The sequence below is a fragment of the Rhinatrema bivittatum genome, chromosome 2, assembly GCF_901001135.1.
Source record: "Rhinatrema bivittatum chromosome 2, aRhiBiv1.1, whole genome shotgun sequence".
Taxonomy (NCBI): Eukaryota; Metazoa; Chordata; class Amphibia; order Gymnophiona; family Rhinatrematidae; genus Rhinatrema; species Rhinatrema bivittatum.
The window spans coordinates 196001276-196027845 of NC_042616.1; the positions used below are offsets into that span (position 1 = coordinate 196001276).

The following is a 26570-nucleotide window of genomic DNA, read 5'->3' on the forward strand; positions in this document are numbered from 1 at the left end:
GTGCACAGCAAAGTAAAACCAATGCTAAAATGTAAATCCAATTTTAGCGCGAATTTTACTTTATGGGCCCTTCTGAATTTATTTTGTGAATACAGGGTTCTGCTGAAATTGCACAGTTAATGTAACCAGCAATACATTACAAAATGGACTCGTCACCTAAATTAAAAAAAAAAAATGTCACTGAAGCCCTACCTAATTTAGAAACGTGGTGTAAAGCCTCATGGCTTTCTAGGACAATCCCCACTCTATGTTGCATAAAATATTTATTTATCTACAATTATTTGTAGCCCACACCCCCAAAGTTCGGGAAGGCTAACGATATAATACACATAAAAGCAAAAGCATTGTACAGGATTAACAATGAAAAGAAAAATATCACTAAGCACGTTTCTTGCAGCTACATTCAGAGCCTGCAAAAACAATTAATCAAAGCAAGGCTTTGAAAGGTGAAAGCTTCAATAAGGAGAAAAGGCTTGGCTTTGCTAGTTATTAGTGAAAGAGCTATGCTTCACTAAAGAGGAGATTGACTGTCTGCTGCTGTTGGGGAGAAAGTGACTATAAAACAGATGTGTTTTCAGAGCTTTCTTAAACTCCTTTGTGTCAATCAAGATAGCAATTGTTGAGGGAGAGAATTCCAAAGGGTTGGGCCAGCAAGAGATAAGGCCCTTTCAGGCACACATGACAGCCTTGCAGCTCAAAAGGAGGGGACTACGAGCCCGAGTGAAAAGGTCTTGTGGGGACATAGAATTTAAGGATGCTGATCTGTGGAGATGTGATATGATGTAACAGGTGAAAGTCCTTGCAATGAATTAGGAAATACAGATGAGATTTCCTATTTCAATGCATTTCCGGGAAAACAAAAAATGACAGGAAAAACACAAAAGTTTGTATTGGTTTTTCTATCACTTTTTGGGGGAGTTAAAAAAAAATGTAAACTTAAAAGGAAAAAAAAAAAAACAGAACCTGCCCAACCCTTCCCTTTATTAAAAAAACAAAGCCCCCCACTAGTAGAATCCCTGCCCACCCTCCTGATCCCCCCCAGAATTCACCACAAACCCCCAGTGGTCTAGTAGAGGGGGCCCGGGAGGCCCCTCCTGGTCCCAAGCCAGCAGCTGCCCTCATTCAAAATGGCGCTTGTCGCCTTTTGCCCTCAACTAATGACAGGGTCTGCCATTGCCATTGGGCAGCCCCTGTCACATGGTAAGGGCAAAAGACTGGCCGTGCCATTTTTTCAGAATGTTGTCAGCTGCCCTTTTCCACTACCATGTGACAGGGGTTGCTCAATGGTACCAGTAGCCCCTGCCACAAGTAAAGTTCAAACGACAGCTTGCACCGTTTTGAATGAGGGCAGCCGCAGGCCCAGAAGCAGAAGGTCGCTCCCGCACCCCCACTAGATCATCGGGGGTTTGAATTGAGTCCTAGGGAGTCTGCAGGGTGGGCAGGGGATCTGCTGGTTGGTGGAGGGCTCTGTTTTTTCAATATATATATATATATTTTTTTTTAACAAACCAGCGCAACAAAGAATTCTAAAAAAATGATCTGGAGTAGACCCAAAATGACCCACCTCCGGAATGAAAACAAAAGGGCAACAAAATCTGTCAAGGCTCCCACCCCTATGATGTAATAGGTTGTGAACTAACAGGGCAAGCTTATATTGGATACAAATACAAATATAACTGTTTTCAAACAAAGATCTCTACATTCTATCACTGTCTTCCACTTAAGATGCTGGATTCTACAATCAAAGATTGATATTCCATTTTGCTTACTTCAGGTTTCTCTGAGAATAAGACCACGTTTCAAAATACTTGCCTTAAATATCTCACTGACTTTAATTCCTTGTTTATACAACCCTTGTACCAGGGAGTTATTGCTTTAGATATTACATAAATTAACCTGTACAACTTCTTGGAATAAATACAGAACAGACTCAATTAATTTATATGATAGACATTCACAAGAAAACCCCACCTGCGCATACCCACACAAACATTAGAAAACTTTGAATGTCCTACCGTGAGCCATGCGGTGAAACCAATAGTATCCAAAGTCTACGCCAATGAATGTCAACCACCATGTCCACGGAGAGTCCCATGGCAGTTCAAAGAGTCTGTAGTTATTCCAGATGTAGATGTAACTAGTCAGCTCCACTCCTCTGCTCAGAACACTAAAATGCAAATTACAACCAAGTTATTTTGGCACTTTACTCTCATGTTCAGTGATTTCTCTGAGAAAAAAAAAAACATAAGACATGCCTTACTGGATCAAACCAAAGGTCCATCAAACCCAGTATCCTGTTTCCAACAGTGGCCAACCCAGGTAATAAGATCCCAAAAGGTTGATAGATTCCACGCTGCTTATCCCAAGAAGTAGTGGATATCCCCAAGTCCACCTTAATAATGGTTTATGGACTTTTCTTCCAAGAACTTGTCCAAACCATATTTAAACCCAGCTTCACTAATATCTTTTACCACATCATCCAGCAATGAAATCCAAAGTTTAATTATGCATTGAGTAAAATAATATTTTCTCCTATTTGTTTTAAATGTATCACCTAATAATTTCATTGAGTCCTTTTGTCTTTGTACTTTCTGAAAGAGTAAACCATCGATTCACATTTACCTGTTCCACTCCACTCATTATTTTATAGATTTTATAGAAATTTGCTGGACAAACAGCTTTGAAGATTGATTTCTCTATTATCATACAATTTTGAAAAATGTTTTGTGTAAAGCTAGAAAAAAGGTTTTCCTGTTTTCAGTCAATTCAGTTTTACTTCTAATCAGCAAGTATTTACTTATTAGACATATTTTAGCGCTTATGAACAATACAACCAGCATCTACTTTTCTAGCTTTCAAGAGTGTTTCCCAATCTTTTCAAGCCCAAAGCACACCTACATTAACAAAAATGGAACAGGCAGTGCAAACATGGAGAGGTCTTGTGTGGTCAAAAGAAGATCTAGGAAGCACAGAAAGCCCCACCATTATCTTCCAACTTTTAAAACAAAGAAGAGAAAAGGTGGACACATCCATGAATCTGTCATATCAAACCAGCTCCCTCTACATACAAGTGCAGGAGACAGGAGAAGTCAGAGTGGCACTGTAAGCAACCAGATCAATTAGTTTTCTTTGCTGTCACATGTGGCTGCCAGAGCTTCTTCACTGCTGCTCCTCTCAACACTGAGAGTCAATCATATCCGGGGTTCAGTGCATGCTCTCCCCAGCTCACTCAAGGCAGAGGTTGGAAGGACTCAAAGGAAGAGGCTCAGGATGGGGAAGAGAAGGTGCCGCAGTGTGCACTTTTTGTGCTGTATAAAGCTGGTCCCAGCTTTCCATGCCCTATCACACTCCAGAATGCATGCTGTAGCTGGAAAGAGGCGGCATGCATGATTACACATGATCTCAGAAAGGAGCTCCTGCACATTTAAGAGCCACCCCTGGTCTGTCTTGTTGCTGTGATGTGTTGAAAGCAGAATCCAGGTGGTGGTTTGGTTTTCAGCATCAGACAGTGGTGACTTTTCTGTGGAATAACTGATCAGGTCTGAAAGCACATTGGTTGGGAAACACGGATTCAAGAGGTCAATTATAGAAAGGCTTTGCCCAGCTAACTTTGGGGCCGATGCAAAAAGTTGAGCATTAGAACTGTGCACTGAAATTTAGCATACAGTTATCTAATGCACAAGCTAATTTTTTCTTAAACTCCTGGTACAGTAAGATAATAATATGCTAATGGGAGTTTAAAAATGTGCACAGACTAGAAAATGTGTATATACATAAATGAGTTAGCACACAGAACAAGTTTATGTGCACAAATCACATTTTCTTGCATAAAGATTTAGGAGTACAAAAAATGCTTTCTGCGCAGAATGCATTTTTTTGCATATAAATCATATTTTGTGCATGGAAAACGATTTGTGCACATAAACCATGTTTTCTGCGCATAAAATATGATTTGCACAAAAAACATTTTCAGTGCAGAAAGCATTTTTTGTATGCATATATCATATTTTATGCGTAGAAAACATGCTTTTTGTATGCAAAGCATGTCTTCTATGCATAAAATCCCAACACTAGAACTCCAGCTTCCACCATAGACTAATATCAGCCCTGGAAACTCAGACTCGGAGTCAAGTTTTCAGCACTATGAAAACAGAAGGTAACTGTTGCGTTCATGCCTGTTCTTGCCCTTGCTCCACCCTCTCTACCTTAGTGGCGACTCCCTTCAGGTCTGTCGGACAGATGCTGCCACGGCTTCTCCTCGCCGTACTTCCTGGAATCCCCGGGCTGGCCTGAAGCTGTGGATCCGCCATGTTCCTGATGACATAAGGGCGTGTGCGTGCACACACTCCAGATTTTGTACCAACAAGGGCGCGAACCTCGGGGGCGTCCCCCCTTGGTGACGTCATCAGCTTCCACCTTAAAAGGTCTTTGCTTGCTACTTCGAATTGAGTTAGCAAGGAGAATTCTTTCTCCGCTGCTCTGCCTCCACCACCTTACCCAGGGTTACCCGCTCCTCGGGGGCCCCGCTCCCTCTTCTTGATTTCAGACTGCTAAGACGGGATCCGGTACTCGCTCCTCGAGGGCCTACATCCCTGAATGCTCAGAAGACTCCTTACTACCTGGAAGCGATCACACATGTGAACACAGTGAGTTCTATTACAGATAGGAACTGGTACTCGCTCCACGAGGGCCTATGTTCCTAATCTCCGAAGACTCCCTTTTGTCTAAGATGTTCTCGCAGGTTCGGAGATCGTGAGTCATTATTATAGATTGCAGATAGGAACCGGTTCTCGCTCCACGAGGGCCTATGTTCCTAAAACTCTCCAAAGACTCTCTTCTATTCTACAATCCATCTCATACACAGATATTGTGAGTTCTCATTCCAGACTGCATATAGGAACCAGCACTCACCTACAGCTCCTGTTCCTGAATATACTGAAGACTCTGTTGCATAGAAGCCACTACAGATATCTACAATTGTGAGTGTATCATCTACTACTGGTTATGTATCCAGCATACCCTGTCTACTCACTACCTATAGTCTCTCTCTACAGCTCAGCAACCCAGAGACCGCAATTCCAGTATCAGAAGGACTTCAGCCCTGCCGGGCACATCAGCTCACTACTGCCACCTCTGGTGGTTCTACTTCCTGTCTAATAAAGAACTATCTGTGTTTGTCTCCATACTCCAGCCTAGCTGGTGGTCCCTCTCAGGATATCCTCCTGAGAGGGACTGACCAATTTACCTCAAGTGTCATTCCTTACACTACTAGAGCGGTATTATATGACTGCCACTCTGTGGGAAGCCAATCCACCACAGATCATTAACTCCGCCTATGGAATATTACAATTGTTAGCTCTTCCCCTTGGCAGGGTGATCCATAACAGATTGCTAACCCTCTGGCGGACTTATAGCAGATTGCCACTCCTAGCAGCAGGGATTAATACAGATTAACTCCTCCTTCTCCAGGAGGAGATCCATACAGACTGCTACTCCTCCCCCTACAGGAGGAGCTCGATAACAGATTGCTAACTCCGAGCAGCAGAATTATAACAGATTGCCAACTCCTCCCCTCTGGAGGAGCAGATCTACATCAGATTGCTAACTCCTCCTCTCTGGGGAGCAAATGTCAACAGTAATCCAGTGTACCTCTCTTCATTGGGGAGAAATAGCTAGTGCCATCATTAGCATGGAATTTCCATGCGAAGGCACTAACTTAAAACGTGCAATGTTGTTCGCATATTTTGTGTGTGCAAAACTCCTTGCTGCATTGGTAGGACAGTTTGCATAAAAAACGTGCACCCAACTGAGGTCAAACTGTGTGCTGAGTGCACCTTTCTGCATCAAACCCCATTTGTAGTTAGCAAGACAAACCCCAAACTTTGAATATTTCCCCCTGCTGGCCAGCTAAATTTTGCATGGGTCATTATACACACAAAATTCAGCTGGATCAAATGGAGACATGTTTGGTCAAGATTAAATTTTAGCTGATGAACATTGATATTCAGTGCTAGTCGGGGAAAAATCCTTTTATTAAAGTTATTAAAGTTTATTAAACTCCACACTAGCACATGCTGGCCCGACTTGTGAGCGTATCTCCTGGTTCTGGCATGCTCCTGGCATTTAAAATTCATCATTTAGGGTTTATAATAAATATGTTCAGATACAATTCAGTGTTCAATAAAGGTAATATTCTTTGAAAATATAGAGAGGGGTTTAATTAACAGAAAATGTATTGAGTATCTAACTTCTATTGTCCCCTAGTTGTACATTTTGATAAGTGCCAGCAGTACTACATTATAGAGAGAGAGAGGGAGAGAGATAATTTATTATAAATTGCTATGATTACATTTATAATAGCAATATAAATTTCCATCTCACCAACAATACTTTTATTGCCAATTTTGGCATACATATACTCTGTAAATTGAGCTGGCTTCCTTATGACTTTCCATAATATAATCATAAAAAAATCCCTAGTCAGCACTTGACACAACAGGTGTGTGAATACTATTTGCCCAGAAGTTATACCTATTATATAGTTGAATGAAGTGACTTGCTGGTGAGTCTACAGAAGTAATGATATATTTAAAAAAAAGTATGAGTGCAAACTAGCAGAATAAAAAATACTCAAGCAAAGTTGAGAACTCTGATTTGTCATTTTGTTTATGGATGAAAAAAACATACTGAGCTGGTACAAGCTGAAAAACATGCTGAGCTGTTCAGTCATTCTCTATTAACCTTGAGCCTTTCCTGGACTCTTTGATGAGGAATTTATGTAATCAGATATTTGAGTCAAATTCTGAATGTTTTATTGCAGGCATTGACAGATAGGTGATTTACCTCTTGCGCAAACAACCCTCCCCACCTCCTCCTTTTGTCCAAAAGTAAAAACTAAGTACATAGTTGTGCGTTGATTGTTTTGTGCTCCTGACGTTCTAAAGGTATATGATTGACTAGGCACTTGAATAAAAGTTGAAAACAAGCAGATATAAATTTCTAATACAGCCACAATACAAACTGCATTCTCCACATTACTTATTCCACATCAAAACTTTTAAATCTCTCATACAACATTTCAAGTGTTGTATTTTCAAAAAAGCAATCAAGCATACTGCCTGATTCACTAAGGCTTTTCTCCCATTCTCTGCCAGTGGGAAACAAAAAGCTTAGGGCCGGATTTTCAAAAGGTTACGCGTGCCGGGCCTATTTTCAAAAGGCCCGGCAGCGGGCATAAAGCCCTGGGACGTGTGTAAGTCCCGGGGCTTTACAAAAGGGGTGGTCCGGGGCGGGGCAGTCTGGAGCATGGCCAGAGGCCTCTTCCCGGCTGCTGGTCCGGCGCGCGCAACTTGCTTCAGCCCCAGGGCTGAAGTAAGTTTTAAAACAAAAAAAAAAAAAAGAAAGCAATAAAGGTAGGGGGGAAAGGGCAGGGGAAGTAGGGGAAGGGAAGAGAAGGTGGGGTGGGAGGGTAAGGAATTTCCCTCTGAGGCCTGGAAGGGAACAGGGGAAGGCAGCGGGGCTCGGATAGGGCTCGGCGCGCGCAAGATGCACAATTGTGCACCCCCTTGCGTGCACCGACCCCGGATTTTATAACATGCACGCGCCTGCTATAAAATCGGGCGTATATGTGCGCACGCCGGGTTTCTCGCGAGCATGTAGGCCGCACGCGTATGTTATAAAATCCGGCCCTTAGGATGTAATTTTCAAAAGTATTTTCGAATGTAAATGGCCTTTTGTAAATTGCTATTTTTACTCCTTTGAAATTTCACTCCATAGTGCTGAATTTTAAAAAAGATTTGTGTGTGTAAATGGGCTTTTGAAAATTGCCTGAGAGAGGCAGCAGAAGTTATTCAGCCTGGAAGGAGGGAGGCTCTTCATCATGCCAGCCACACTGGAAGGGGGCAATAATTTATTTATTTAAACATTTTTATATACCGAAGTTCGTATGGAATCACATCGGTTTTCATAAACGATAGGGAAGAAGAGGAAGAGAGATCGGGAGAAAAAAGTTACATTATAACAAATAACTGAATAAATAGGTTACATTATAACAAATAACTGATTAGAAAAATAAGAGAGGCTAAGAGAAGTGAACAGGATAGAGAAGAGCGGATAGAAAAGGGGGAGAGGTTAGAGCAGAGCTTTCCAAAGTGTGTGTCACGACACTTTAGTGTGTCGCCTGAGGTGTGCCGGTGTGTCGCACAAGCCCGGTGCACGTGACACACCGGCAAGTGGGAGCCAATGCGGCCGCCGGTGGAGCTCATCCCACTGGCGGCTAAGCAGTGAAGAATCGTTGTGCTGTGTGCCGCAGACACACAGCAGGAAGATCGGTAAGGCCGTGGTGAGTTCACGTCACCAAGGCCCGAAGAAAAAGGGCACGTCTAAACGTGCAGGTGCTCCACCTCCTTCCTGCCCACGCAGCCCCGGAAGAAAAATGTTGCCGGAGCCGCACAGGCAGGAAGGAGATGAAGCAGCCGCGTGCAGAAGAGGAGCCGCGTTGTTGCAGCGGGCGAGAAGAGGCCCGGTAGCAGGGCCCCCACCGCGGATCGGATCGGCCCGAGAAGATCAGAGTCGCCGCGATCGGCCCGAGAAGATAAGGGCCGCTGCAGAGCCGATCCTGCAGCGACCTGTGAAGAGGAGGCCCAGAGGTAAGAGAGAGGCTGAGGGCCCGTAGAGTGCGTGTATTAGCCGAGTTGAGAGACTGGGTGCCTGTATGAGCTGAGCTGAGTTGAGAGATTGGGTGCCTGTATGAGCTGAATTGAGAGATTGCGTGCGTGTATGAGGTGAGCTGAGAGATTGGGTGCCTGTGTGAGTTGAGAGATTGGGTGTGGGAGTGAGGACCTCAATGTTTGCAGAGACAGCATGTGAGAGCCTGTGTGTGTGAGAGAGAGACAGCATGTGACAGTTAGAGCCTGTGCATGAGCAAGACAGCATGTGGGAGTGAGAGAGAGCCTGGGTGTGTGAGAGTCAGACAGCATGTGCAACAGAGAGACTGTGTATGAATGATTGTATGAGAGAGAGAGCATGTGAGAGTGAGAGCCTGTGTGTGTGTGAGAGAGAGAGAAAGCATGTGAGAATGAGAACCTGACTGTATGTTTGAGGGAAGAAGATAGATGGAGAGAAAAGAAATAGAAAAAAAGACAATATGAAATGAATTGGCAAAAAAATAAGAAAGGGGAGGTGGAACAAAAAAGCCTGGGACCAACCGATTAGAAAACTAAGATCAGACAGCAAAGGTAAAAAACAAAAAAGAAATAAATTACTTTTTACTGATTGGCACGTGTAATCTTTGTTAATGTCAAGAGTACCACTTTCTCTATGCGGATCTCACAATGTACGAGATCAACATGGAGGAAGTGGAAACCCATGGGGCCTGCACAGAGGAGGCAGCAGAATGGGCTTCAGTGCCAATAGCAGCAACCAGCGCCTCCCCAATAGCCATGCGGCATCAGTGACAGTGGCAGCAGAGGAATGAGAGAGGCTCCGAGGTTGCTGGCAAAAGAAAGAGAGGGGGTCTGCCTTTAGTGTGTGCATGTGTATGAATGGGTGCCTGCCTGGGGGGTGTATGTGTGTGAATGGATGGGTGCCTGCCTGGGGGATGGTGAGGGAGTGGTGTGAAAATGAATGGGAGCCTGCCTGGGGGTCAGTTTTAGTGTGTGAGAATGACTGGGAGCTTGCCTGGGTGTGTGTGTTTGTGTGAGAATGATTGGGAACTTGCCTGGGTGTGTGTGTTTGTGTGTATGTGAGGGAGCCAGAGAGAGTGTGTATGAGAAAATCCAGGGGAGTAAGAGTTTGTGTGTGGGGTGTGCGTGGAGGGGGAGAGAGTGTCTTAGAGCCTGAGAGTGTGTCAGTGTCTGTGAGAGCGAGAGGTTATGGTGGGTATAAGAGCATGAATGTGTATGTATGTGACAGTGTATGTGTGAGAGAGAATGGACATGTGAGTCTGTGTGAGAGAGGATAACCTCTGGGAAATTGTAAAAAATGTATATGATTTTAATTAATAGAAATTCTATTTATCAGTAGTTTTAAAATATTCTTTTATTAGTATGGTTTTACTATTATAACTGATGCTTTATGTTTCTTGATTTTATTTGTTTTATGAGGAATGGTGGTTCTGTTTTTCCATTGTTAATACACAGAGTCTGGCTTCTTGGGGTTTCCATTTCAGTTTTTGTCTAATTTGTGCTCCTTTATTTTGTATTCTGTATTTGGTGAGGGTCTGTCTCTGCTCTGTGTGTGTGTGACCATGATGAGAGATTCTGCTAGCATAGGGATCTATAGCAATCGGGTTTGTTTTGTTTCCTCAGTAGGTGGTATATTGGTATTCTAGGACCCAGTGTAATATTTACCCATGCTTATTCACAGGTAGGGTTATTGTTGTTTGAGTCCTTGGTGTTAATACTGTTATGTTATGATGGGATTGCAGTATAGATTTTGAGTGTCTTTTTTGCGAGGTTTTATTTTAGTTCACAATGTGCCTGGCAGTGGAAGGTGTTTGTGCTGCTGTTACTGTGAGGTGACACCAGAATTTGAAAATATCTTTTAGTATGATGAGCTGTAAGGGAAACTTTCAAGCTCCATTGTTTGGGGAAATTTCAGTGGATGCACAGAGTTACAGAACTAGAGGTGCAGGATTTATATTGACATTCTGTCCCTTCCTATAAATTCCAGATTTCACTCTCATAGCCATATAGAATTAGTTGAATGAGGCTATCAAATAATTATATAGTGTGAAACTGGCCAGCTTTTTTAAATTATGCAGAAGACCCTTTGGACTTTTTTATTAACTCCAAATATTCAAAAGCTGTGTTCATCCCATCAAGCTCATATATCTCATTAAAGAGGTAAATTGAATAACACAATAACTTTGTTTTATTATTGTTACTCATAAATTATAACAATAACATTAATCTTGGAATATTATATATTTTTAATATAAACGAAAGGTTTTCACAAGATATGTTGTGTCGTGAAACATTTTATTATGTATATATTTAAGGAAACATACATAAATTGTTGAAATACATTTCATTCATTTAACCTTTAACCTCCGGTTTGCTTGTAGACTAATTACTGTGTCCCGAAATTATGTTTGTCTAAAAAGTGTGTCACCAACATGAAAAGTTTGGAAAGCTCTGCTGTACAGGGTCCCCTTTAGAAATATACAATCCTACCTGAGTTCACCAGTTGATCTGAAGAGGTTCCCAGCTTGCACCTGTATCCCAGGAAGATCCTGAGGAGGGTCTGGAATTCTGCTTTTCTTTCTCCTGGTTGCTTTATAGGACCTCTCACAAGGAAAAGTCTTGACTGACAAAGATCAGTCACAGTACCCAATCTCCAAATGAGAGGACAAGTGACAAAAAATATGATTTATTTAAAAAAATGGCCAAAACCTTCTGGTATGAAGGGTACTGGCAGAACTTCAGTGACATGGCCTCTGGATCCACGAAATAGCTTTTACAGGAGCACCAGGTTGCAAACCCAGCAAAATGATTAGCAAAGAAGTCCTAAAAAAAAATCCTGAAAAACATTTCTTTCCCTAAATTGAGATGTATCCAGCCTGGCAGAGAGTGCACAGGAAGGAGTAGCCTCAAAAATATATTGAGTGAGGAAAGTTGGCCTCACTAAAAAGAAACATTCTAACAGAGTTCCTCTCTCTACAAAATCTCAACTCAAATGCCACATACCCTCTAGTCCCTACATATAGGCAAGATCTACCCACTCAGGCTGCCTCTAGTGCAGTGGTTCTCAACCAGTGTGTCGCCATACTTCCTGGTCCCTCACTGGCCCAGCTGCTCCCCCTGTCCCAGTGAAATGGAACCCTTCATCTGCCAGGGCTTAGAATGCTGATAGCCCAAGCGGAACGTGGCAAGAGAGCTGGTGTCAGTGGCACCAGTATGGTCTTCCCACCCCCACGGCCTGGAAGAGGAAGTGGTGTGCAGCGGCTGTGCGCACGGAAGAAGAAAGCATGTTAGATATAGTGTGTGCAGAGTCGGCTTGAAGATCAGTAGTGCCAGCCCGAAGAAGAGCAGTGAGGGCTCAAAGAAGAGCAGCATCGGCCCGAAGCAAAACAAGGAGCAATGTCAGCCTCCGTGGGACTCCATTCTCAAGGCCGTGAAAGTAGAAAGAGGAGGAAGATGTTGCTGCCTCTAGTTCGGTGGGAAGCGTGAATGAGCATAGGTGTTTGAGATCGTGTGTGTGTGTGTGTGAGTGTTTCTCTATGTGTGAGACAGCATGTATATAAGTGTGTGAGTAAGAACTTGTTTGTGTGATTGAGAGCCTGTGTGTGTAAGTGGGAGAGACCATGTGTATGTATGATTAAGAGCCTATGTGTACAAGAACGGGAGCATGTAATTGAGTGAGAGAAACAGCATGTGTGTAATTGTGTGAATGAAAGCCTATGTAAGTGAGAGACCATGTGTGTAATTGTGTGCTTCAGAGCCTGTATGAGAGAGAGAGAGTATTGTGTGACTGAGAGTTAGGAGAAAGTTGCAAGTAACTCCCCTTGCCCTCCTAATTCACAATCTCAGGGCACTTGGAAATCGAACATTTCTAGGTATGGAGAGCAGAGCATTTTTTTTATCTTTATAATTTTTAATTATTGGTTCTATGTGTCTGCTGTTTTGAAATATTTTATTGGTGCCTAGAAATTTTTTTATATGTTTTTAATTATTGGATATTCCATTCATCAGCTGTTTTGAAATAATCTGTTCTTTTTATTAGTGTGGTTTTACTGCTGTTGATTTTATATTTCTTGTTTTATTTTATGAGGACTTTGTTGCACTGCATACAGTTTCTGTGGCTTGTTGCGGTTTCCAGTTCAGTTTTTGTCTGCATGTTTCTAGTTATGCTTTATGATCTCTTTACTCTTTGTTAGGCGAGGGTCTGCACATGTGACTGAGGTGAGGTATTCTGCTGCATGGCTTATTTCATTTCCCTAATAGAAATTTTAAGGCCTGGTGTAATATTTTCAGTGTTGCCATTTCTTAGGTAAGGTGCTTACAGTTTGAGTGCTGGAAGTTGGTGCTGTTCTGCTATGGGAGGTTTAGTATTATATAATTTAAGTTCAGAGAGAATACTATTTTTCCCTTGTGTTATTCTTAACAATAAAAGTAATAAGGGGAGATGTTGGGAGGAGAGATGGGAGAGATGTGGGGGAGAGATGGGGGAGGGGATAGATGCAGATATGTATATAATGTTGGGGAGATGTTAAGATGTCGATGAGGGGGAGAGATGTTGGAGGGTGAGATGTTAGAGGAAAGATGAAAGATGTTGGGGAAGGGGGAGAGTTGTTTGTGAGAGATGGGAGAGATATTGGTGAGGGGGCAGGGATGAGAGATGGGGAAATGTAGGGGAGGGGGAAATGTGAGGGAGTTGTTGAGAGTGAGAGATGGGAGAGATGTTGTGAGGGGGAAGATATGTGGAGGAGAGATGGGGAGATGTTGGGGATGGAGAGATGGGGAAGATGAGGAAGAGGATCAGTTAGGGGAGATGAGACACGAGGGAGGGCAGAGGTGATACGGAGCTATGGGGAGAGGTGGAGAAGGGAGGACATTTGGGTGATATGGGGAGAGGGGGTGACGGGGAGATATGGGGACATGAGGAGGGAAGAGTGGAAATGGGGAGTGGAGGGAGAACATTGGGAGATATGGGGGGAAGAGGAGATGGGTGAGGCAGTGAGAGGGGGAGGGGAGGGAGAGTGAGAGGATAGATGGGAAAGGGTGATGTGGAGAAAATGTTTAGCGAGGGGAGGGGAAGAAGGGGAGGAAAGAAGGGGAGGGAGATGTGCAGGAGATGGGGAGGGAAAGGGGAGGGAAAGGGGATTGAAATGGGTAAGATATGGTGGAAGAGGGGAGGAGTAATGGGGAGAGGATGTGAGAAGGGAGGAGATGGGGAGGGAAAAGGAGAGGGAGATGAGAATAGGAGGGGGAGATGGGGAGGAGGGAGGAGAGGGAGATAAGGGTGAAGATATGAGGAGGAGACGGGAGATGGGTCATGAGAGGGGGGAGAGAGGGGGGGGAGAGATAGGTAGGGAGAGGGATGAGGGTAAGAGCAGAGAGGTTGAAAGGAGGGAGGAGGAGAGGAGGGGATAGGTAGGGATGGGGTAGAGGAGGAGAGGAGGAAGAGGGGAGAGAGGGTTAGGGGGATGAGGCTGAGAGGGATGAGGAGAAATGGGGAGATAGGGAAGAGGAAGGTGGAGAGGAGTAGGGGAAGATGGGTCAGTAGGGTCGGGAAGGGGTTAAGGGGGAGAGGGGAGATTGCTGGTGAATTCTGGGGAAGAGAGGAGGAGGAAGAAGGAAAGAGTGGGAGGGGAGAGGGCAAGAGTGGGAAGGAGAGAAGGGGAGAGTGGTGGGGATGAGGGACAGGGGAAAAATGGGGAAGAAGGGAGATTGGAGTGATGGGAAGGAAGGAGGGCAGAGGAAAAAAGGGGGAGAGCAGAAAATAGAAGAGGAGTGGGAGAGAGGGGAGGCAGGTGGATAGGAGAGGGGCAGGGGTGAGAGATGGATAGGGAGAAGGGGGAGGGGAGACAGGGCAAGGGAGAGAGGTGGATGGGAAGGCAAAAAAGGGGGATGGGAAGGGAGACGAGTGAGGAACAAGATTGTAGCAGAGACAAGGAGCAGAGAGAGGTGAGATGGGAGAGGAGGGGAGAGAGTAGCAGAGAGGGGAGGGGAAGAGAGGGGGAAAAGGGTAGCAGAGGGGGTGGGAGCAAGCAGTAGAGGAGTGGGAGAGGGACAGGGGTGAAGGGAGAGGGAGGGGATATGGAGGAGGAGAGGGAGGGGATGGGGAAGGGAGGGGGAAGGGATGAAGAGGGGGAGGGGGGTAGGTGTAGGTGTGAGGAGAGAAGGGAGGGGAGAATGAGGGGCAGAGTTGGAAAGAGAAGAGGGGAAGAAAGGGAGAGAGGGGACATTGGATAGGAGAGGAGAGAAGGGGAGGGAGGGGAAATGGAGTTCAGAGAGGAGGGGGAGATGAGTGGAGAGGGAGTTAGGGGAGACAGGGTAGAGGGGAAAAAGGGCAAGGTGGAGGAACTGAAGAGGGAGATGAGGGGAGGGAATAAAAGGAGGAGTGGAAAGGAAAGGAGTAGAGGAGGAGGAGGAGGGGAGGGGAGAAGTGAAGGAAAGCTGTAGGAGAGGGAGGGGAAGTGGTGAATAAGGTGTGAAGGAGAAGGAAGCAGAAGGGGAGGGGGAGAAGGAAGGGTGAGAGTGTAAAAGGACAGGGAAGAAGGAAGGTAGGAGGGTAGAAGGAAGATGTGAGAAAGGGTGGGGGAGGAGGGATAAAGAAGGGGAGAAGGAAGGGCTGAGGGGAGGGAGGATTGGGGAGGATAGTATGGTGGAAGATACATGGGAGATAGCAGAAAAGGCAGGTGAGGCATGCAGGTAGGAGGTTTATGTTGCAATAATCTTACCTTGGTTCTGTTGCTTGAGTTCCATTCCCGAATCTTCAGGTTCTTCAGTCTCCTGAAGGACCTGGGGAAGGGGGCGGGGGGGCCAAAGCCACCTCGCCCCCTTAGCTAAAAAGGAAAAGTGGAACTTCTCTTCTCCGGCACCCTCTAGCGAGGGCACCGGAGACCAACAGTAAATAAAAGGAAGGGGAGGGGGGGCCTCAAAACAAAAACCACAGATCATTTTGTGGCCTAATACCCACTCACCTGTGGTCAACTTACCTGTGGAGGCACGGGTGTGAACTACTGCACCCGGTGCCCCCTAATCTTGGTCTCTGTCTCTTCCACATGCCAGGGACGGGGGGTGTGCATTCCTGCCAAACCTCATGCCGCTCTCCAGTCTGGAGCCTCTGTCGTTCCGCTCGATGGTGAGGGTGGGGGGAAGAAAAAGGGGGGGGGGGGGCTGACAACCTCAAGGTAGGGGGCCCCTAATCCGCCTTCTGAGCGAGGAAGGAGCAGGGGGATTGGGGAGGATAGTATGGTGGAAGATAAATGGAAGATAGCAGAAAAGGCAGGTGAGGCATGCAGGTAGGAGTTCTATGTTGCAATAATCTCACCTTGGTTCTGTTGCTTGAGTTCAGTTCCAGAATCTTCAGGTCCTTCAGTCTCCTGAGAGCCAAAGCCAGGAGAGATGTGCACTGCTTGCTGCCCTCCTGTGAAATGCCACTGAGCCCAGGCAGCTCTGCCTTTTATAAGCCTCCTGCTGTCATCATGACCTCATTAGCAGGTGGGATTCCATTTGAGACTGATGGAGGGAGGAGGGGAGGAGCCTATTTTAAGGTTGGGGAAGGTGGGGGGGGGGGGGCAGCCAAAGGCCACCCTGCCTCCTTAAAGAAAAAGGGGAGAAATATAACAAAGAGGGGAATTCTGTCCTCTGGCACCCTCTAGTGAGGGCACCAGAGACCAAATAATAATAAAGCAAGGGAAGGGGGGGGGGGGGCTTAAAAGAATGAGGCCACAGGTCTCCCCGTGGCCTAAACCCACTCATCACTTACCTCATAGCTCTCGCGCTTCACCTTGGTTCTGTTGCTTGAGTTCCATTCTAGAATCTTCAGGTCCTTCAGTCTCCTGAGAGCCAGAGCCAACAGAGATGCTCACTGCTTGCTGCCCTCCTGTGAAATGCCACTGAGCCCAGGCAGCTCTGCCTTTTATAAGCCTCGTGCTGTCATCATGACCTCATAGCTCTCGCGCTTCACCTTGGTTCTGTTGCTTGAGTTCCATTCCAGAATCTTCAGGTCCTTCAGTCTCCTGAGAGCCAGAGCCAACAGAGATGCTCACTGCTTGCTGCCCTCCTGTGAAATGCCACTGAGCCCAGGCAGCTCTGCCTTTTATAAGCCTCCTGCTGTCATCATGACCTCGTAGCTCTCGCGCTTCACCTTGGTTCTGTTGCTTGAGTTCCATTCCAGAATCTTCAGGTCCTTCAGTCTCCTGAGAGCCAAAGCCAGGAAGATGCTCACTGCTTGCTGCCCTCCTGTGAAATGCCACTGAGCCCAGGCAGCTCTGCCTTTTATAAGCCTCCTGCTGTCATAATGACCTCATTAGCAGGTGGGAGAGACCATTTGAGACTGATGGAGGGAGGAGGGGGAGGAGAGTTGGCAGAGGAGGAAGAACTGAGTTCATTTCAGTAGCAATTACTTAAAATAATGAAATAAATAATACATGAAATATCCCATCTCTGGTTCCCTGATCCTCTCAGTACAGGGTTTTCTCTTTCTTTCTCTCTCTCTCTGACCTCAGCTTCTCCCTGACTTGTAACTCCAGGTCTGCACAGCCCAGGCTCACTGCTCCCATTCCAATGCAGTGATGGTGTTACTGATGACAAACCAGAAATCTGATCTTGTTAGCAGGACCTGAACTTTTTGATTAACATTGGAACATTGGAACATGAATGTGAGGGGGAAGCCGCTAGCCATACCACTGATGCTGCTACTACTAACCATGTCTATAGTACTGCTTGATAGATGTAGCCCTCCATCTGAGCCCCTGTAATTTGCTCTTAAAGAAAAAAAAAACAAAACACCATCACTCCTGACCCCTCACTACAGACTTTGGTTTCAGCAGCGATCCTCACAACACAGTAGGCATGCGGACCAAGTCTGCACTCACAGGCCCCATCCCCTCTGGACTTTTGTGTGGGAAGCGGGGCCTGTGAATAAAGCCTTAGAGATCCATATTCAAAGCCTAGCTAGTTAGGTAAGTTAGCTGTTTAAACTTATCTTGGATATTCATCGGCACAACCACGCTGTTGAATATACCCAGATAACATTTGAGTTATCCAGATAAGTTTATTCAGATAACTTTAGACCTGCTTAACATTAGCTCTAACTTATCCGGACTAACTTAGCCAGATTAGTCTCAAAACTACTACTTCTCCAACTAAGTTAGACAGATATGTAGCTCCTCCTAGTTAGGGCACTGTCCCACCTACCATTTTAGCCAGATAAATAGTTATTTGGCTAGCTGGCAGCTACTGAATGTAGCTGGATATTCAAATGCTGCCACTTAGCTGGATAACTTGGAATTTAACTGGCTAAGTGGTGATGAATATTGGGCTCTTAGTCCCTGCCCTCACTGCACTATGAGAATGGCTGCTGGAGCCATAGATTTACCAGAGTGGAGAATTGGAAGGGCCTGGCACTGAATCAGGGTCTTGGGGTGGTGGTGGACAAAATCCATCCTTGATTCTCTCTGACAGGAGCAAGGAGCAGGTGCCTTTACAGCAGGATTATCCACCATGTGGTCTACTAGCAGTTTCCATCTTGTGCCGATACTGCAAACATTTAAAAAATTCACAGGACCACGCTTCCTGGCTGCTGCTCTCGTGTGTGAGATCAGCAGGAAGAGGCCACAAGTTTTTTTTAAACTGCTGGTGCTGCCTCCCCCTCCCTTAAAAATGAGAGGATGTCTGGTGCAGGCTCAACAGCAGCTGAGCCGGAGCCGGAAATGAAGAAGGTGGCAGACGCGTGCCAGAGCGTCACTGCCAGAAATGGAGCCCAGAGTGCTATCACCATTGCTAGAAGAGGGAAGCCAAGTCTGCTGCTGTTAGCAGAAGAGGGAAGCCCAGCCTGCTGCTGTTGGCAGAAGAGGGAAGCCCAGCCTGCTGCTGTTGGCAGAAGAGGGAAGCCCAGCCTGCTGCTGTTGGCAGAAGAGGGAGGCCCAGCCTGCTGCTGTTGGCAGAAGAGGGAGGCCCAGCCTGCTGCTGTTGGCAGAAGAGGGAGGCCCAGCCTGCTGCTGTTGGCAGAAGAGGGAAGCCCAGCCTGCTGCTGTTGGCAGAAGAGGGAAGCCCAGCTTGCTGCTGTTAGCAGAAGAGGGAAGTCCAGCCTGCTGCTGTTAGCAGAAGAGGGAAGTCCAGCCTGCTGCTTTTGGCAGAAGAGGGAAGCCCAGCCTGCTGCTGATGGCAGAAGAGGGAAGCCCAGCCTGCTGCTGTTAGCAGAAGAGGGAGGCCCAGAACATCTGGGTGAAGTGACAGCAGGGAGCTGCTGGAGGTGAGAGAAAGTGAGGGGAGATCCTGCTGTTGGCAGGGGAGAATGGCGATACTGGGAGTGGGGTGGATGAGGCAGAAGGTTTTCTATTTTGTTTGTAAATCTTTTCATAATTTTCAGGTATTCACCTTTGTGATCAGCACTGCACATTGGGCTATTTTTAGAGAACTGCCTGCAATGACTCCCAGGTCTCTTTCCTGAGTGGTAATGGCCAGACCTGATTGTGTATGAAAATCTGGCATTGTGTATTACTTTGCACAGATCTCTACATTGAAAATGTTGCATTCGGCACTTATCTCCAGCCCCCAAGCCCAGTGCAAATGGTGTTGACAGCAGAGAAGGCCTTGAAAAGCTTGCCAGGCAGGCCGCTGGGTCCAACATCTCCTCCGACGCAGTCCCTCACACGCATTGTTGGCCCTTGGCATGTGCGCACATCACTTTTTGGGATTTAAAGGGGCCGTGGAGGGAAAGTCTCTGTGGCCCCTGCTGATGATGTCATCAAGGCTGCCATATTTAAGGAAAGCTCCCCTGCAGCAGGATGCCTCGGCATTCGGCAATGGGTCGACTACCTTCAGTAGAGCAAGTTGCCTTAGTGTGTTCCTGGTCTTCATTCCTGTGTTCCTGGCCATTGTCTTGGCAACCCAGGTCTTCATTCCTGAGTTCTTTGTCTTCATGCTGTGGTCAGTCTTCAGTTTTTCAATGTCTCTTCCTGCCTGTTTGTGCTGTTCCTTGCCTACTTGCCTGCCTTTACGTCCCATATTCCCTCGGGGGATCTCTGTTCTGACATTGGCTTGCTTGACTCTTTGACAATGACTGAACTCCGCCTGCCACTGACCACTGACTGATTCTTGAGTACATAAGAACATAAGAAAATGCCATACTGGGTCAGACCAAGGGTCCATCAATCCCAGCATCCTGTTTCCAACAGTGGCCAATCCAGGCCATAAGAACCTGGCAAGTACCCAAAAACTAAGTCTATTCCATGTTACCATTGCTTATGTCAGTGGCTATTCTCTAAGTCAGAGCTTTCCAAAGTGTGTGTCACGATACTTTAGTGTGTCGCCTGAGGTGTGCCGGTGTGTCGCGCAAGCCCGGTGCACGTGACACACCGGCAAGTGGGAGCCAATGCGGCCGCCGGTGGACCTCATCCCACTGGCGGCTGAGCAGTGAAGATTCGCTGGGCTGGGCTGTGTGCCGGAGACACACAGCAGGAAGATCGGCAGGGCCATGGTGGAGCTTACGTCACCACGGCTCGAAGAAAAAGGTCACGCAGGTGCTACAACTCCTTACTGCCCACACGGCCCCGGAAGAAAAATGTTGCCGGAGCCATACGGGCAGGAAGGAGGAGGAGCGTCAGCCACGTGCAGAAGAGGCTGAGAGGAGGAGGAGGCCCGGTAGCAGGGTCCCCGCCGCGGATCAGCCCGCGAAGAAGAGGGACGCCGCTGCCGCAGATCGGCCCGCGAAGAACAGGGACGCCGCTGCCGCGGATCGGCCCGCGAAGAACAGGGACGCAGCTGCTGCGGATCGGCCCACGAAGAACAGGGCCGCTGCAGAGCCCATCCTGCAGCGACCCAAGAAGAGGAGCCCAGAGGTAAGAGAGAGGCTGAGGGCCCATAGAGTGCTTGATTGAGATGAGTTGAGAGATTGTGTGCGTGTATGAGATGAGTTGAGAGATTGTGTGCGGGAGTGAGGACCTGAATGTTTGCAAAGACAGCATGTGAGAGCCTGTGTGTGTGTGTGAGAGAGGCAGCATGTGCCAGTGAGAGCCTGTGTGTATGAATGATTGTATGAGAGAGAGCATGTGACAGTGAGAGCCTATGCTTGAGCAAGACAGCATGTGGGAGTGAGAGAGAGCCTGGGTGTGTGAGAGTCAGACAGCATGTGCAAGAGAGAGACTGTGTATGAATGATTGTATGAGAGAGAGCATGTGAGAGAGAGAGAGAGAGAAAGCATGTGAGAATGAGAACCTGACTGTATGTTTGAGGGAAGAAGATAGATGGAGAGAAAAGAAAAAGAAAAAAAAGACAATATGAAAGGAATTGGCAAAAAAATAAGAAAGGGGAGGTGGAACAAAAAGGCCTGTGACCAACCGATAGAAAACTAAGATCAGACAGCAAAGGTAAAAAAATAAATAAATAAATAAATAACTTTTTACTGATTGGCACATGTAATCTTTGGTAATGTGCAAGAGTAGCACTTTCTCTATGCGGATCTCACAATGTACGAGATCAACATGGAGGAAGTGGAAACCCACGGGGCCTACACAGAGGAGGCAGCAGAATGGGCTTCAGTGCCAATAGCAGCAATCAGCGCCTCCCAAATAGCCATGCGGCATCAGTGACAGTGGCAGCAGAGGAATGAGAGAGGCTCTGAGGTTGCTGGCAAAAGAAAGAGAGGGGGTCTGCCTTTAGTGTGCATGTGTATGAATGGGAGACTGCCTGGGGGTGTATGTGTGTGAATGCATGGGTGCCTGCCTGAGGGTGTGTCTGTGTATGTGAACGTATGGGTGTCTTCCTGGGGTTTGTATGTGTAAGAATAGGTGCCTGCCTGTGTGTTGTGTATGTGTGTGTGTGTGAGAATGAATTGGTGCCTGCCTGGGGGTCTGTTTGTGTGAGAATGAATGTGTGCATGCCTGGGGGATGGTGAGGGAGTGGTGTGAAAATGAATGGGAGCCTGCCTGGGGGTCAGTTTCAGTGTGTGAGAATGACTGGGAACTTGCCTGGGTGTGTGTGTTTGTGTGAGAATGATTGGGAACTTGCCTGGGGTGTGTGTTGATGTGTGTATGTGAGGGAGCCAGAGAGAGTGAGAGCATGAGTGTGTATGAGAAAATCCAGGGGAGTAAGAGTTTGTGTGGTGGGGGAGAGAGTGTCTTAGAGCCTGAGAGTGTGTCAGTGTCTGTGAGAGCGAAAGGTTATGGTGGGTATAAGAGCATGAATATGTATGTATGTGACAGTGTATGTGTGAGAGAGAATGGACATGTGAGTATGTGTGAGAGTGAGAGGATAACCTCCTAATCCTTGACAATATCAGGGTGACTGGAAATCAAGAGCTCCCACGTATGGACAGCAGGGGCTTTTTAAAATCCTTATTAGTTTTAATTATTGGGTGTTATTTGATATATGTGCTGTTTTTAAATATTTTATTGGTGTTTGGGAAATTGTAAAAAATATATATGATTTTAATTAATAGAAATTCTATTTATCAGTAGTTTTAAAATATTCTTTTATTAGTATGGTTTTACTATTATAACTGATGCTTTATGTTTCTTGATTGTATTTGTTTTATGAGGAATGGTGGTTCTGTTTTTCCATTGTTAATACACAGAGTCTGGCTTCTTGGGGTTTCCATTTCAGTTTTTGTCTAATTTGTGCTCCTTTATTTTGTATTCTGTATTTGGTGAGGGTCTGTCTCTGCTCTGTGTGTGTGACCAGGATGAGAGATTCTGCTAGCATAGGGATCTATAGCAATCTGGTTTGTTTTGTTTCCTCAGTAGGTGGTGTATTGGTATTCTAGGACCCAGTGTAATATTTACCCTTGCTTTTTCACAGGTAGGGTTATTGTTGTTTGAGTCCTTGGTGTTATTACTGTTGTGTTACAATGGGATTGCGAGTCTTTGTGTTAGCTCACAATGTGCCTGGCAGTGGAAGGTGTTTGTGCTGCTGTTACTGTGAGGTGACACCAGAATTTGAAAATATCTTTTAGTATGATGAGCTGTAAGGGAAACATCCAAACTCCATTGTTTGGGGGAATTTCAGTGGATGCAGAGAGTTACAGAACTGGAGGTGTAGGATTTATATTGACATTCTGTCCCTTCCTATAAATTCTAGTCTTCACTCTCATAGCCATATAGAATTAGTAGAATTAGTTGAATGAGGCTATCAAATAATTATATAGTGTGAAACTGGCCAGCTTTTTAAAATTACACAGAAGACCCTTTGGACTTTCTTATTAACACCAAATATTCAAAAGCTGTGTTCATCCCATCAAGCTCATATATCTCATTAAAGAGGTAAACTGAATAACACAATAACTTTGTTTTATTATTGTTATTCATAAATTAGAACAATAACATTAATCTTGGAATATTATATATTTTTAATATAAATGAGAGGTTTTCACAAGATATCTTGTGTCGTGAAACATTACCAATTATTAGGCTTATTCAATTACCAATTATTAGGTAATATTTGATATTTCAATATTTGATGATAGTTAATGTGACTTTCAAGGCATACTTCACTTTCAATGCATATCCAGCATAGCTCCCTGCTTCAACGGCAGGGGAGAAGAAAAACTAATACTTCACGCATATCCAGCATTGCTCTCTGCTTCAAAGGCTGAGAGCTATGCTGCCGCTTACCCAACTAATCAAACTTAATATTTCACTTGGAAGCAGCTCCATCACTGCTCTCTACATTAATAGTGGGGGTGAAAGGGAAATAGAACCTAAGGTTACTAAGAGCCAAGAGAAATGGATAAGTATGAGAAAAAAGAAATGTGAAGCTTGCTGGGCAGACTGGATGGACCGATTGGTCTTCTTCTGCCGTCATTTCTATGTTTCTATGTTTCTATTTTATTATGTATATTTAAGGAAACATACATAAATTGTCGAAATACATTTCGTTCGTTTAACCTTTAACCTCTGGTTTGCTAGTAGACTGAATTACTGTGTCCCGAAATTATGTTTGTCTAAAATTTGTGTCACCAACATGAAAAGTTTGGAAAGCTCTGGGTTAGAGGAACAGGTAACTGGTTTAAGAAAACATAGAATTAACTCAAAAGGGGGAGAATATACAGTTAGTGTGACCCTGGCTATGGTGTCCTGCAGGCACTGGTACCTAATTATCAAAAGCCATATTGGCCATAGTATTGTACAGCTCTGCACATTTCTATCAAATGCTTAAATAAATGATCTTCACATTTTTGAAAAGAGAGGACTGATTTTGCTAGTTGTGAACCCAAACCATTAATTTGTCACATCATAAGAAAATAACAGAATAAAACTGTACAATCAAACAACAAGCATTCGTTACTGATATTCTCTGATTCACTAGTATTAATCTGTTTAATGATAACTTTTAAATCGCAAAACTAAGAACATTGTGCATTTCACGATCTTTAAGTAGCGTGCATACAAGACCAAGTCTGTCATACACCTAGTGCACTCAGGGATAGATTTTATTAAGATGCGCTGAATTTATAACATGCACATGTTTTAAAATACCCGCACACACATACGTGCCTGATTTTATAGTGGCGCACGTATGTGAGGGCAGACCGCGACTCGAACGTGCAAAGGGGGGTGATTTTCAAAGCAAAACGTGTGGCGACGCAATCAGGCCATTCCCATTTCCCTCCCAGTCCGCTCCAATTAAGGAGTGGACTGGGAGGGGACTTCCCTATCCCACTTACCTACTCTTCCTCCCTTTTCCCCTCTCCTCCCTGACCCCTAACCCCTAACCACTATTCGAATTTTTGTTGTTTTAAAACTTACTTCATCTTCGCTGGTGAAGTTAAGTTCTGGGCGCCGGCCAGCTGCTGGCGTGCGCTTCCCCAAGATAGGGCCTGATGGCTGCTGTTGGGCGCCCGCCCAGACCCCGCTCCCAGCTCGCCCCTTTCATACCAGGAGATACGCGCGTGGCCGGGATGTTTCGACAAATGCACTCAGCGCCCATATCTCCCAGTACTTGCATGTGCTGGGTTCTGAAAATTTACCCATTAATTTTTGGGAAGCAAAATAACTTTTAAAAAATCATATTTCTTTGCAATTTTCAGCTACTGTATTTGGGTTGTGCAGAATTCTGACATATCAAATTGTGGTTTAAAAAGTGTGGTTATTCATTCTGCACACCGCCCAGCTGACCCGGACCGTCACCCTGTCCTTTAAGCTGTACACCTCGAGATCTTTCTCCTCATCAGGAGCAATAATAAACTTATGCCAATATTGTGCATATGTGTGCAGAGGTTTTTGGTTTTAAAATTTGGAATTATGCATGTAAGTATTGGCCCCGCCCTGGATGGCACATGCCCCGCCCCTTTTCAGCTCCCTTATGCCTCACGCGCACATTGGCACGTACAAGCATATTTTGCAGATTTTTAAAATCCGCATACCTCGTGCTTGGCCCATATACTTGTGAATGTGGGCAATTTTGCGTGAGCAACACTTTTAAAATCAACCTCTGTGTTTATGATGCCAAGATAATACATGCTCACATATTTTCCTAGAAAACTGTACCTTCTTGTACTTTTTTGTACCCTGTTAAATATTTAGCATAGAATCTAGCAGATAATGGTAGATAAAGATCAAGTGGACCCATCCAATTTGCTCAATTACCTCTGTCTATAGTGTCACAGATGTATGCCAGCAGTTACTGAAGCTTGACACATGTAGGATATTGCTCCTTTTTCCAAATCAGTTTTTGTTGCCTGACTCTTTGGTTCTCTACTATCTTGGATAGATGAATATAAGGGAAAAGAAAGGATTCATGTTCAAAAGTCCACGGAAAGGAACTAGACAACCCCCCCTAACTAAAAACAAAAAGCAAATGATTCAGGAAAGGGCGTTTTCTTGCACGTTTAAAAGTGAGCCAGAGACGGACCTTGAGAAAGAGACATGAGCAGATTGGTCTATCAGGGAATTGGGTCAATGAGCTGGTGAGTTAGTCAGCAGCAGAGTGAGGGACAATATCATGCTGCATGAGAGGCCAGTTCCTTTAAGGCATGGTGGTTCATAGGTTGGTAGCATTGTAATCATCACCTGCCCCTCAGCCTTCAAGGGAGAGGATTCAGGACGTGCTGCGTTTCAGCACTGCCAAGAACACTAACAAGCAGCCCAGCCACCAGAGAAGGGGACCGGGGCAGGCCACATTCTAACTGCTACTATTTGGAGTGTTCTCTGTGCCGACTGCCAGTGCTGGGGGCACCAACATTAATGGTCAGTATAAAGTGTGAGAGGAGGGATCCAAAGACAGACACGGTGGTGGGCCTTGCAGTAAGGAGAAGGGAAAGAAGCCCTGGGAGAAGGGGGAGGAGAGACTACAATCTGAACCCTGGAAATAAAGAAGAGACTCCAGCAAGAGAGTGGGACTCCCAAACCAATAGTGGTTTTCTGCCAGGTCACTAACCTGGAACCTTTTTGAACTTGCTTCCTTTTCCCCATTGGGAAAATGTGTAAGGTGGAGGATACTGCTGGTCCCAATCCACTAGCACCACCCCTTTTTTTTTTCACTATTACAACTATCCCAGACACTCCACGAGGAGTAACCCTTAACTGCAAGTAATCTAGAGACTGGAAAGAAAGCCTTCGGTGGCCAAGTGGATAGAGCAGCAGACTAAAAACCAGGGGAGCCAGGAGTCAAATCCACCTTATCTCATTGATGTAAGCCGTCTTGGGCAGGGTCCTACCTAATACACCCGAATGGTAATGTGCCTTAAGTATAGTAATTAAATCTAAAAATACCTATTATATCAGGGTTGGTTCAGCATTCTCAACTAAGTACAAAATCATTTCAAGTGTTCCACAAGTGTCAGCGCAGTCACCTATTTTGTTTAACATTTATTTAGCCCCATTATGCAAATTGCTTTCATGTCTAGGTGTCATCTATAATATATACGCTGACAATATCCAGTTTTTCATACCATTTACTTCA

The 26570-nt window shown here is 45.4% G+C and overlaps 1 protein-coding gene across 5 annotated transcripts in view; it reads right to left on the reverse strand.

The window, feature by feature from the left end:
- The window catches only part of AGMO (alkylglycerol monooxygenase), a 672742-nt gene that overhangs the window by 576490 nt on the left and 69682 nt on the right, over positions 1–26570 (reverse strand). For all 5 annotated transcript variants that reach the window (XM_029589002.1, XM_029589005.1, XM_029589006.1 and 2 more), the window contains one exon: positions 2016–2167. In XM_029589002.1, the coding sequence (XP_029444862.1) occupies positions 2016–2167 (152 nt within the window). The remainder of the gene's footprint in view (positions 1–2015; positions 2168–26570) is intronic.